This window comes from Erithacus rubecula, assembly GCF_903797595.1.
Source record: "Erithacus rubecula genome assembly, chromosome: 18".
NCBI classification, from domain to species: domain Eukaryota; kingdom Metazoa; phylum Chordata; class Aves; order Passeriformes; family Muscicapidae; genus Erithacus; species Erithacus rubecula.
In genome coordinates this window covers 5,718,449-5,731,821 of record NC_136670.1, presented here as the reverse complement: position 1 = coordinate 5,731,821, position 13,373 = coordinate 5,718,449, and the positions used below count along the sequence as shown (strand labels likewise).

The 13,373-nt window shown below is 55.3% G+C and overlaps 1 protein-coding gene across 1 annotated transcript in view; it reads right to left on the bottom strand.

Annotated features, from left to right (window-relative positions):
• Positions 1 to 3,926: 3,926 nt before the first annotated feature.
• Positions 3,927 to 13,373, bottom strand: part of SRC (SRC proto-oncogene, non-receptor tyrosine kinase) — a 28,160-nt gene continuing 18,713 nt past the window's right edge. Inside the window, exons 4-12 of the mRNA XM_079321410.1 lie at positions 11,198 to 11,296; positions 10,371 to 10,474; positions 9,099 to 9,248; positions 8,685 to 8,840; positions 8,387 to 8,566; positions 8,238 to 8,314; positions 7,727 to 7,880; positions 7,461 to 7,592; positions 3,927 to 7,143 (exon numbers count right to left, since the gene is read on the bottom strand). Coding sequence (XP_079177536.1) covers positions 6,935 to 7,143; positions 7,461 to 7,592; positions 7,727 to 7,880; positions 8,238 to 8,314; positions 8,387 to 8,566; positions 8,685 to 8,840; positions 9,099 to 9,248; positions 10,371 to 10,474; positions 11,198 to 11,296 — 1,261 coding nt within the window. The 3' untranslated portion in view covers positions 3,927 to 6,934. The remainder of the gene's footprint in view (positions 7,144 to 7,460; positions 7,593 to 7,726; positions 7,881 to 8,237; positions 8,315 to 8,386; positions 8,567 to 8,684; positions 8,841 to 9,098; positions 9,249 to 10,370; positions 10,475 to 11,197; positions 11,297 to 13,373) is intronic.

Sequence of the window (13,373 nt, the reverse complement as noted above, 5' to 3'; positions counted from 1 at the left end):
AGCCCAGCAATCACGTGTCTCTGCATTGTTCTGTTCCCAGCACAGCAACCCCAAACAGTCTCCAGCAAGAGGCAGAGCCTGTTTGCCCTGTAGCTCCCAGTACTGACTCTTCTGGACTGTTTAAACTGACCATGGGCTGACTGGGAGCCAGACTGGCAATTCCTAACCAGCCTCATCTCACAACCAGAAGCACCTCCTGTGTATCTCTGCACTTACATGACAGATTCCCCTTTTTCTTGCTGCTTATGAAATTAAACCCCTGAGCTGTGTCCTGGAAGCTGCTAATCCCCAGTGCTGGCAGTGAAAGTGTCTGCTGGGTGCCCACGTGGTGTCACCCCATCCCATGACACATCACCCAGCTTGTCCCTCTGCTCAGGGCAGCCCAGCTGCCACCAGCCATCCTGGGGGACACACATGGTGCTGTGAGCCCTTCCCCAGCCTTGCCCATGCCCCTGTGTAGAACAGGGAGAGACAGACTGTGGGATCCAAGAAGCACCTGAGAGTGTTGAAGGGTGTGCTGGAGCTGAAACAGGCTTATCCCTTGCTCTGCAGACCACGTCCAAGCTGGAAAGAGTTCAGGGCATATTATTGTTTATATGAGTAAAGCAAAGCATGTGCTACATCAAAAATAGATGTGACAGCTTTGTCACCTGTCAGGCTGAGGGAAATCCCAGTAGCTGTCACATCAACTCAGGCATAAATAACAAATGGAAAGGAGAGGGGAGGGCACTCATTGCAAACCATGGCACAGTTGTGCTCTGAGCAACTTCTAAGTTTCAATGTATTTAAGCGAGTGCACTCTGTTCTGTCAAGAGAACACTTCTGTTCCTTGCTAGCAAAGTTGCACTTTACAGCAATTTAAATAAGTGCTAGTCAGGGAGCCAGACAACCCTTTGGATGAGAGCAAGCCTTGGCTTTGTACGTGAGGTTCAAGAGCTGCTAGCTTTGCCTTGTATGAAACCCAGCTTGAAAAAAGCACTTCAAAAAAGAGGGAGGCTGCAGGACAGCTTTCAATGGGGTAAGGAGTCTCCCACCCCTACTGCAGAGAAGGAGCACTCTTTGAATGCACACAGCCCTCCCCAGCACACCCTCCTGCCCTCTTTGGGGCTCTGAGATACCATCTTCATTGTAAAGATAGAAAAGTAAAGCAACTTTGTCGTGGTCAGACAGAAAGCCTCGGGCAGGAGGAGGAACACAACCAAGTTTCACATCCCATGCTAATGCCTTGTTCATCCTTCTCCATAAAGAGACTGAAAAACCAGCCTGTGACTGCAGAACAGGTCAAACCTGATGGCTTGTGAAAAGCAGCATCACAGCATCCCTGCCTGTGCACCTGAGATGGGGCTGAGCCTGGACAGACAGAGCCAAAGGGCTCAGCTAGGCATTTGCCAGCTACATGGAAAAATGCTCACAGGAGGTGTTTTGCCCTTCTCTGCCAGAAGAACAGTGGGGTGGCTCTGTCCCTGGGTGTCCTGGGGACACCACGGGGGCTCTGTGTGGGGACTGCACAGGTGGGCAGCTGCACCAGTGGCTCAAAGCTGTGGGATTTGGAACACAACCACTGTGTTGTGCCAGGCCCCACTGAGCCTGGACACTGCCCACAAGTGTCACTTGACACTTTGGCACTGAGTGAGTCTCCTCACCTTGCTCAGTTACAGAGTGTCCATCTGCCTGATGCTCCCTGGATACAGGGAGCTGGAGCCTTAAGCTGTTCCTTTGTCTTTCTGTATGAGGGAGAGATCATTTTCTTTTCTAGGTCACATAACAGATAAGTGGCACAGCAGGGTAAATAAAGGATAAAAAACCCAAAACAAAATCCAGCCCAGATTCCAATCCTTAGAAACAGAGATGCAGCGTGGCTCAGGCAGTCCTTGGACTCCTCAGTACAGCTGTAGGGTCCAGGGGCTTTTCATACTCTTCCTCAACCCTTCTCAGGGAGAGGGAGCATCCCCAGGATGAGCAGCTGGAATACCACAAGGCTTGCCTTTTTTTTTTTTTTTAGCAGCTTTAGATCTGGCTGATATCCATGATAGTGCATCATCTTGGGATCTGATACTTGGCACTTGAGCTCCCCAGCACTGCTCGGGGTGCAGGTAGGAATCAGCCTGCTCTCCCAGCATGTGCCTCTCATCCAGGGATCTTGCTGGGTGATTAGTGCTTCCTGCCTGGATTCTCTTCCTGCTCACCCTGAGACAAGCCCACAGCATGGCCTTAAGAACAGCAGCAGCAAGAAGAAAGAGTTGATCCCATGGAGGAGCCATTTGGGCTGGAAGCACCCACCAGTGGGCTCAGGGAGGCAGCCGAGTCCAGAGGCACAGTCCCACTGACAATAGCACCAGCCTTGTCCCCTGCTGCTGTCACCAGGCTGCTCCAGCCAATCCACAGACACACTCAGGGTCACAGGTAGCCCTGCCCTGCAGCTTTTCCCTGGCACCAGGTGCTTTCCCAGCCGTGGGAGGTAAGCTACAGTCAGGTGAGGACTTCAGCCCTCCCCTCCAGAGCCTGAAGATTAACCCTTGGCAAGAGGGTTTTGCTACTCTCCCAGCAAAGGCAAATCCTCTGGTAACAGGGCAAGGGAGGACAGATGGCTCAGGTGGCACCCAGACCTGCTGCTGGAGGGGATGAGATCCAAGTGACAACAGGCTGTGTCCTCTGAGTGAACACATGCTGGCAGCCTCCTGTCCACCCCTTGTTACCAGTGAGTTACAGGCACTGTGGGAGCTCTGGTGGCACTGCCAGCAAACCCTGAGAGCCTCACACAGGGGGACAGTCCTGCTGTGAGCCAACCCTTGAACATATAGCATCCTGCTTCTGCTCCAGAAGACCTTCTGCTGCATTTAGGCTGTGGGAGAGACCCCAGACCCTCAGCACAACTCAGGATCTGCAGTTCAGGGCTGACCCTGTGTACTCAAAAGCATTTATCCTGTGGGAGCCAGGACTCCACATTCTTGGGGAGAACTCTTACTGAGCTTTGAGTAAGTGAAGGGAATGCTCAAGTCAAACAACTCATTCTCACCATTTTAGAGCCCATTGCCAACACAAACTGCACAGCACCTCTGCCTCCTCACCAGAGCTTCTCAGGGGCAGCCACAGCCCCATCCTAATACCCTCCTAAGATGCCTCAGCTGCCACTGAGGCTGAGGACAAGACAGGGAGAGGAGGAAGCAAACAGTGCCATAGGCAGGACTTGGAAGTACTGACTCCAGTCCCCTCATCCCCTGTACACAAACCAGCTCAGTTCCCCTGTGCCTCCCCAGAGGTCAGGCTGGACAGCAGCACCCTGGCCCCTTCCAGCACCCATCTCCTCCTCCATTTCACCCCCCACGGCCATCCCATTCTCAAACAGCAACAGATGTGAGAGCTGGAGCAGCCACAGCCTCAGCTTCCCTCCTGGGTGACCTCACCAGCCCATTCCCAGCCCACACATTGCACAGGCACCAAGGGATCTGCACACAAGAGATAACCCCTCAATAGCTTAATTGTTTTAAAGACAAACAAAGCATAAAGCAATAAACTTTTGAGGTGATAAGACTGAGTCACTTACCAGTCTGAGGAAGAGGGAGCAGCCAGACTGGGGGGCTTGTGGCACTAAAGCCACCCCAGCCTGTGGTGATGATGGTAGTGGTGAAGGAGCAGCAGCCACTCTGAATTTAGAAAAGTCCCTGTGCCCAGTGCTGTGCTATATGTCAATCACTTAACCACCGAGTCAGGGATCCAAATCAGCACCCACTAATTACCTTAACATAGCAGGCTTGTTTCTTACAGTTGCTGATAAAGCAGATTCTGCTGAAGCCCCACCAGATCCCAGAAGCATCTTCCAAAAAAATGTGTTTGAAGCACAGGAGCTTCACATGGGTACTGCACATGCTCCATCCTCTAACAGGGATGCTAAGGAGCTGACAAGTCCTCTTATACACAAGCTACACTTTAGTTTTGTGAGGTCTGTTTGTATTTAATTATCAAATAGCAAAGTATTTACATCAACGTTAGAGTTTCAAAGCGTCTCCACCCCCCCACCACCTTTTCAGGTTTTTTCCCCAAGTTTTATTACTGTCCAAAAAAAAAAAAAAAAAAAAAAAGCTAAATATTTTACTTAGACACCAAAAAAGGCAAGTGAGGGGAGCTGGGGAGAGAGATCCACACGTTCTCTGCATAGTCAGTTGGAGATCTTAAAAAAGACTGTGTAAAAAAATTATAACAGCAGAGGAGAATGACTTGTAGGGTTTCATGGACCCCAGGAAGCCAAAGAGCATCCTTAGGTGGGGGCTCCCCTTTGGACTTCATTGGCTTAAAGAGTCAATTGGCAGACAGAATGGTGATGGAGGGGAAGCTCTGAATTCCCAGGGCCTCCAGGTCATGCTGGCCACGATGGCAAGTCCAGTGACACCTGATGCCACCACGAGCACTGCACAGAAACATGGATGGACACACGGACATGTGGACACACAGCCCCGTGCAGGAGGGCTTCTCTGGGATTGCCTTACTGCCTTCTGCCCTGAAGTGTCCCCAGCACATCTCCTTCACCAGATCCTGTGAAAGCCTTGGGGAATTAAGCCATCCCAGAGTGCTCCTTGCACCTGCTGCCTTCTGGAAAGAGCCAGAGGCTGCACTGGCAGGGTAAACCCTTCCTGTCCTGCTGCACCCAAGACCCTGCATTTGCCACAGACAACCAAAGGCCAAACCTCAACATGTGTGCTTGCCTTCTCTCACCCCAGCTTCCAGACCAAACCTGGCCTCCACTTGTTACAGCTGTAAAAGGTTTCTCCCAGGGACAGGGATTTGTATAATTCAAGCAGAGCTATGGCACAAGCCACCCCTTGGAACAGCTGCCAAGGGACAGGGTGTTTGTGGCAGCTGCCCATCCCTAGAGGCTGCAAACATGGGGAGACCCAGAATGCTGAGCTTTGGGGAGTGCCTGCCCAAACACAGAAACACCAACACAGCAAACCTGCTGGGAAGGGAGGGGGGGAGAAAAGGCTTCAACTCCCAATATGATTTAAAAAAATCCATGAAACCAGCTGCTGCTCTTCAAGCTAGCATGATCTCTCCATACTGCTGAGGAGCCCATTCAAACTGATTTTAAATGTTTTACTCATTAAAAAAAGGAGCCACCAACCAACCAACCATGTAGTTGGTTCATAAATAAGTGGCTGGGTCGAACCACACCAGGGCACTGTGGGACTGAGTGAGTGAGTGAGTGGCAGTGGCTTGCCTGGGTCCTGCTCTGGTGGATATTTGGGGTGGGGGTTTTGGCCTCCTGCCCATGCTTGGCTCCCTCCCAGCTTTTGTAGGACACTGGAACCATGGCAGGGGCTGCTGGGGAGGGGGGTTGGGTCTGCTGCCTGCAAGGAGGCTGTGCCAGAGGCAAACACCATCCCAAAGGTGATGGGGAGGCACAGAAATCCCATTGCCTGAGAACTGAGAGGAGGAAACAGCCATGGCTCCCCTCTCTGGGTCCTTCCCTCCAGCACCTCTGCCCCACAGCATCCCCTGAGCCCCCAGCCCACCGTGCTCCAGGAGAGCATCCAAAGACCCCCAGATCTCTCTGAGCAAGGGTCTCTGGGACCCAGGAGGTGAAGGAGTGAAGCTTTGTGAACCACCATGGTACAGCCACAGGAGAGGGAAAACCGACACATGCAACGAAGTCAAGGTGTGGGACAGTGCAGGGATCACAGGGGTTATGTACAGGCAGGTGCTGGGTGGGAGAGGGCAGGGAATGAGTCTTGCTGACACCAGGGATCAGCCCCACAGGAGGGGTGGGGGACAGAGCTGGGCAGGAAGAGCCACCCACAGCTGAGGCCTTTGGGAGCAGAGGGGAGATGAGGATGCAAATGTGGCACAGCACTTCCAGATGGGGGTATGTGGCTGGGGATGCTGCATGGGGATTGCTGCCTGGAAGCTGAGACACAATGGGTAGAGAGAAGGCAGCCAAAAACATACCAGGTGGACAAAACCATATGTGAAAGTTGAGTACTTCCTCCAAAACATTCCCACACCCAGAACAGCTACATGGGCCATGCACCCAAGCACCACATTGGCACTGGATTTGGTGTCAGGGCCAGCCCAGAGAACTCTGCTGGTGGGAAAGCTGGTGGCACAACTGGAGAGGATGGTGGGGGGGTACTTCCCAAGGGTCTGGCTGGAAGACCTGGAGCATGTGGTGGCAGAAAGCACACCAGGGTGAGGGCTCTGCTGGCACCCCCAGTCCTGCTCCCCAGAGAGCTGAGATGTGTCCCTTGGGGCAACAGACAGAGCTGGAAGATTTGATTGTGTGCCCAGGTGCTCCAATGGGACAGTGCTGGTCACCAGAGCCTGGAGCTGTCACATTTCAAAGACCCCAGACCCACCAGCCATTAAGGTCATGGTGAGGCCAGAGGGACCACCAGAGTTCTGCTGTCATCCCGTGCCATCACCACCACCCCGGCACATCACCCCATTCAAGTCAGACTGGAATTGTGACATCCTTGTGGCAAAACATCTCTGCCAGCACCTTTGGGAGAGATGGAGCCAAGAGGGACACGGTGGGGAAGGTGAAGGGGCAGGAAAATTTGTGCTGATTTAGAAAGGGGTTGCAGGAGACTGGGACCATGTGTCTGAGGTGGGGTGATACTGTCCCCCAATTCCTCCTGGCTCACCCCAGAGCTGTGGGGTGAAAAAGTCCCCCAAAACCCAAGTCTCTTGGCAGGAGATGCTCTGCTTGCCCTCCTGAGCTGGCTCTGTTGGTGCCCACAGGCTCCTCTCGCCAGCAGAACAGCGCCACAGGGGCCACAAGTCATAATGAGCGACGGGGGAGCCCAGCAGCTCCCCTGGCTGCACCCAGAGCAATGCCCTGTGCTGCTGCAGGGCTGCTCACAGACACAGCCCCTCGGCGGGGAGCAGCCCTCGGCGCCGCCGCGGGCACAGCGGCGTCCCTGTGCCAGGAGGAGGCCTGTGTCTATAGGTTCTCTCCAGGCTGGTACTGGGGCTCTGTGGAGGTGAAGTAGTCCTCCAGGAAAGCCTGCAGGTACTCGAAGGTGGGTCTCTCCTCCGGGTCCTTGCGCCAGCACTGGCACATGAGGTCGTGCAGGGACTCGGGGCACTCGGGCGGGCAGGGCATGCGGTACCCCCGCTCCACCTGGTCCAGCACCTCCCGGTTCACCATCCCTGCGAGCAGACACAGGGGACAGGCACTGAGCAGAGCTGGACCAGACCTGCACCCTGCCTGTCCCAAGGGTGTTGTGCCAGGACACGCCTCAGGGGCGATCCCTAAGAGAGGGACCCCTGGCCTAGCAGCACTTGTCCCTCTCACTCTACTCAGGGATAGAGTGGGACAAGGTGGCTGGGATGCTGCATCCTGGCCAAAATCTCCCCAGTGGGGCAACTTGGGAAGGGGCAGCTCAGGGGCAAGCATTGGGCATGGACAGCTGGTATTGGGCACCACAATGGGGACAGGGCCTCTGCCAGCAAGTGCCAGCCCTCACCTGGGTATGGCACTCTGCCCTTGGTGGTCAGCTCAGTCAAGAGGATGCCGAAGGACCAGACGTCTGACTTGATGGTAAACCTGCCGTACAGAGCTGCTTCGGGGGCTGTCCACTTGATGGGGAACTTTGCACCTGGATGGAGAGGCAGAGTGAGGGGGTGGTGCCTCTAGGACCCCCATGCAACTAGAGCCATGTGCTGGCTCCAGGCACAACACACCGTGGGGACAGTGGCCATTTCTCCAGGGCCAGCAGCCCTGGGCACGCACCTTGCCGAGCTGTGTACTCATTGTCCTCGATGAGTCGTGCCAAGCCAAAATCAGCCACTTTGCACACCAGGTTCTCCCCCACCAGGATGTTGGCTGCCCGCAGGTCCCGGTGCACGTAGTTCATCCTCTCCACATAGGCCATGCCCGATGCGATCTGTGGGGAGCAGCACGTGGGGCACTGCGGCTGACAGGGTGACACGAGGGTCCCCAGGGAGAACCTGGCACCACTGAGGGGACCCAGCTGAGGTGTGGGAAACACCAGCTGCTCAAGAAATGCCATGCAGACTTGGGTTTGCTGGCCAGGGAGAGCTGGTAGCAACAGGAATGGGCAAAATGATGGTGCCAGTGTGCAACCCTGCTCTGGGCTGAGAGCCAAAAGTGGCACCCACACAAATGAGGCTGCAGAGCACCCCACTGCCTGACCAGTGACAGCCACCACAGCCCAGTGAGGGGCTCAGGCAGCCAGTGCCCCCACAAGGAATGAGGGAGGCCCAGGGATGTGCAAACCCACCTGAGCAGCCATATCCACAAGCTGGGGCAGCCGCAGGTACTTGCCCATCTCACCCTTCAGGAAGTCCAGCAGGCTCCCTGTGAGGAAGACCATGGTCAGAGCCATCTTCAGCCCCTCAGCTGCCCCCTCAGTGTCCCTCCCGTGCTCACCCTTGCTCATGTACTCGGTGACAATGTAAATGGGCTCCTCTGACACCACAGCGTAGAGCTGGACCAGCTTCTCGTGTCGCAGCTTCTTCATAACCTGGGCTTCCTGCAGGAAGGCCTCTGGGGACATGGTGCCAGGCTTCAGAGTCTTGATGGCCACCCGGGTGGTGCCATTCCAGGTCCCTGTGGCACAGGACACGCTGCTCAGGACACACGTACGGGGCAGGGGCTGTGTCCCTCCCCTGGGGACGGGATGCAGGTGGTGACACAGAGGGGACAGCGGGGTGGGAATGGTCCTTACCCATCCACACCTCTCCGAAGCAGCCCTGTCCCAGCTTGACCTCCAGCCGCAGCGATTCCCGGGGGATTTCCCAGGCATCCTTGGCAAGGCCTTGGGTCTGGGGCTTGGACGTGGGGCAGATGTTGGTGAGACGGTGGCACAAGCCATCAGCGTGCTCTGCCACAGGAAGGGACAACAGCAGCGTCACACAGGGCTATTTAGGCATGTGATGTCTTCACCCCACATCTTCCCTGTAAACACCTTGGGGATCCATACCCAAACCCTCACCCTCTGCCCTAAAACCCAGCCCCACACAGCTGCTTTGGTGACCCTCAGGGCAGCAGTGACTTCCCAGCAGCACCTGCCCTGCAGTGAGGGCAGGGACAGCACCCAGGGTGCCACCCAGACCCCAGGGGGACCCACGTGGCTACCCACTGGAGTAGTAGGCCACCAGCTGCTGCAGGCTGTTGAACTGGGTGCGGGAGGTGATGTAGAAGCCGCCACTGTCCAGCTTGCGGATCTTGTAGTGCTTCACGTTGAGCCCCTTGGCGTTGTCAAAGTCAGACACAGAGAGGCAATAGGCACCTGTGGGCAGGACACAGGAGCTGTGGGAGATGTGCCACAGGTGGAGATGTGGGCATGGGGGAGACAGGACTGGGAATGGAGCTGCTACCTTCACCCCAAAGCAGAGGATGGGGAGCAGCTCCTGGCTGCACCAGCTGGCACCAGGTGCCAGGGAGGAACAACACATATCCCCCAGCCACAGCCATGCCACACCATCACAGGCTCCAGCTGCCCTCTGCTTGCACAGCAGCTCTGCAGCATCCTATGGGATGTGCCAGCAAGGCAGAGAAGCAGGCAGAGCCAGGCTGGGGGCAGCTGCTGCTCAGTGTCTCAGAGAGGAGCTAGAGGGCTGGTGGGCCCAATTCCCTCCTGCACAACTCCCACCACAGCCTCAGGAGCTTGGCTCTGCTCTGCCTACACGAGAACAACATGGTGTTGCTGGGCCACAGACAGCAGCAGGGAAGATTAATGCTGCTGCTTGAAGAAGATGCTCCCATCAGAATAAGACAAATAGTTCAAATAAGTTCAAGGTGTAAAACCAGAAAGGAACATAAAGGGGCTTTTCCCAAAGGTGCATTTGGAGCCAAACTAAACCAGGTAAGAAACATAACCCTCAGGCAGTCAAACCTCAAAGATCACAACTTGCACTTTCAGAAGTGTCAGACTTGAAAGGACTAAAGTTCATCATTCCCTTGTCCTGGCGGCCCAGGAAGCACATGTTCAAGATTTTGTCACTGCACAGGGACCAAAGGAAAACATCTAGTTGGGGGTGTACAAAAACCCAGTCAAATAAACCAACAGCAAAAAAAAAAAAAAAAAAAAAAAAAAGGAAAAGAGACCATCCTGCCTGGTGGTCTTGTCAGAGTTGGTGAGAACCCCGGGTTCCACGCTGCCATGAGCTGAGGCAGCTCTGTGGGTGGTGAACCCACACTCACTGGGCAGTCAGTGGTGGGAGAGCAGTGGCCACATCCCTCCAGCCCATGGGCTCAGTGTGCCTTTGGCACAGACACTGGTGATGTGATGGCCACATCAGCATCAGCTCCCTGGAGACCAGCACAGCAGGAGAGACTGAGGGGACTCAGGGTACCCCCATACCCCCCAGAGAGGGTCTCCTCCAGGCCAGCAGCCCCCAGCCCTGCTCACCTTTCGTGGTCTCGCTCTCCCGCACCAGGAAGGTCCCTCGGGGGTTCTCGGGGTTGAGCAGCAGCCGCTCGGACTCCCGGCGAGTGATCTTCCCAAAATACCACCTGCAGGAGAGAGGCAGTGCCTCAGCACCTGGCACTGCCCCCTCCACTGCTGCCCCAGCTGGGGGCTCAGCCCTGCCCACCCACTGCAGGTTTGGGAGGCCAGGGGCTGTGTCTGGGCTTGGGCACCTCGGTGTGTGCACATCCCTCCACAGCCTGGGCTGGGCATCACCTCCCTGCCACACCTTCAATAGACCAGCCTGCTCAAAACCCCATCCAAACTGGCCTTGAACACTCCCAGGGATCAGGCAGCTTCTCTGGGCAGCCTGTGACAGTGTCTCACCATCCACTGGGTAAAGAATTTTTTCCTAACATCTAATCTAAATCTTTCCTCTTAATTTCAAAAACTTTCCCCCTAGACCTTTCACAGGCCTCTCTGCTCATGTAAAACATCACTCTCTTTTTCAGAATCCCCTTTAAATTGTGGAAGGCTGCAATGAGATTTCCCTGGAGCCTTCTCTTCTCCAGGCTCTCCATAAAAACCAGTCCAAAAGCATCCACAGCCCTGCTCTGCCACCACTCACCCCTCCACCATGCAAGCACGCTGCAGCACTGCACTTATGGCCTTAAAGAAAGGCTGGTCTGCACATTCAGAGGGGAAAACTGAAGAAAAGGAAAAACCCAGAGGGCTTGGAGGCTTCTCCCAGGAAGGGGCAGGGGTGGAGGGGGAGCTGGGGGTGCGTTTGCTGTCACTGGTCTATGAACTGTCTAGAAAATGGCAATTACTCTTCAGCCTGGATGGAGTCTGAGGGCGCGACATAGTTACTGGGGATGTAGCCCGTCTGTCCTGTAGTGAGGGAATGAGCCAGCCACCAGTCACCTTCCCTGCAAGAGAACCAAAACACACTCAGTGTGGAGCCAGGAGCCCCCCAGCCAGCCCCTCACCCGCCCACAGACACCAGGGGAGGATGAGCCAGCACAGAGCCCCAGTGGGAAAGGTACAGCCCCAGAGCCAGAGCCCAGCCACGAGTGCTCCTGCTGCCAGCCCTGCCCCTGCCTCTGTTTGGGTCAGCTGCTACTGGGGCCACCCATCCACACATGGAATGCTTTAAAGCTGAATCAGGCAGGGCAGCCAGCAAGCCAAAATACCTTTGGAGCCACCTGAATGGGAAGGGGATCTGGCTGGAGGTTGGGAGGCACTGGGGGTCTTGGCAGCAGGAGCAGCAGGCAAGGAGAGGGACTGGAACCATGGAGAAGCAACAGAATGATGGCAGCAATTGAAAAAAGAACCAGGAAAACCCAAGGGAGTTAGTTAAACACAGGCTGCAGAAAAGCAGCAGGACCGGGCTGAGGTCTGGGCAGAGGCTGAGCGCTGCCCATCCCTGGTGTCCAGCCTGAGTGTCCCATTCACAGCCCCTGCAAGGCTGTGAGCCTCCTGTGAGCCCCCCAGGCTGAGCCTGCACAGCCACCAGAGAGGCTCCTTGTCCCTAAAAACCTGCAGCTGAGCCACCATCCACCCCTCCTGCCCCAGGAATGCCCCCAGGAGCTGGAGAGTGCTCTGCCCTCCTTCCCGCGGCTCCTGCTGCGGACAGGGCTGGGAAATGCAACAAAGAGAGAACAACAAGAGGACGGCAGGAGGTGCTTCCCCTTCCTGTGGACAGCAGGGCTTTTCCTCCCACCACCTGCATCTTCTTGCCCATCAAAGACAGTCACTGAATTCATCCTGACCACAAGGGAGACGAGGCTACGGAAAAAGTGCAGATTCGTGGGAACAGCACCGTAAGGATACAAGAACTTGGCAGGACAACCCCCACAAATATGCTACAGAAAAACACCAGTAACCTCAGTCACCACTACAAGGATCACCAGACCACATCCAGACCCATCCCTGACCCTGCAGATGTGCAAACCTCCATCCTTGCTCCAGACTCACTAGCTTGGTTGTGGCCTGTGCTTTTCCCAGCTAAACCAGTGATGCTTCAAAGCACTGGGATAACCCAGACATGGTGTTAGTGTGGTGGGGGTGTTGGGGACCTTCCAGGCATATCTTCCAACTCACAAAGCTGGGCTCTGCCCCTGGAACAGCCTCACAGCAGCCCTGTATTGTATTTTAGCTTCTTCCAGTCCCAGCATATCTCTTGGCAGGCAGCTTGTGCTCCTCAGCCAGGGGTGTTGTCCCAGTCACCTTCACTGAGGTGGCTCTGAAGGGGACAGGAGGCTGGTTGGGCTCCTTTCCCACAGGACCAGAGTAAACATCTGCTTGAAAAATGCCCAGCTTTTGACTTGTGGCTTTGTTCCAGCTTGGGCTGCAAGGCTACAAGCTAGGAATTCAGCAAAACAAACTATTCCAAAAATGTCTCAGTGGGGAAAAAATAATAATAATCATATCATCATCAAAACAAAGCATTTCAACAATTCCCTGCACAATCTTACCCAAAAATATCCCACCACATCCCAGCTGGCTGCCTGTTGGCTGGGAGGAGATTTCTTCCCATTGGAAATGGTACCACAAGAGCCTTTGTGCACTGGGTGGATTGGCAGGATGACCCAGAGCAGGGAGGTGAGTGATGTGGAGGCTTCTCCTCTCACCCTGAGCAACCCCAGCCCTGTCAGAGCAGCCAAACCTGCAAAGCCACCCTGGCCAAGGGCTCCCACTGTGCCCAGCACCTGCCAGCCCTTCCTGGGCTCAACACAAATCCCCTCCCTGCAGCTGCAGGGCTCTGACTGTCCTGCCAGGGAGCCCAGAGGAAGGGGACATCACACATCTGTCTGTTGTGTCCCCAAAGTGCAGCAGCCTGAGCTGTTCCCACACTGTGTGAGCATCTCTGGGAGGTCATTGAGAAGAGTGATTCACCCCTGAGTACTGCACAAACTACCAATTTCCTCCACCACCTCTCTCCCTGTGGACATCTCACCCACACAGGCACTGGGAAGGTTAGCAGCTACATCCTGCACCCTCCAC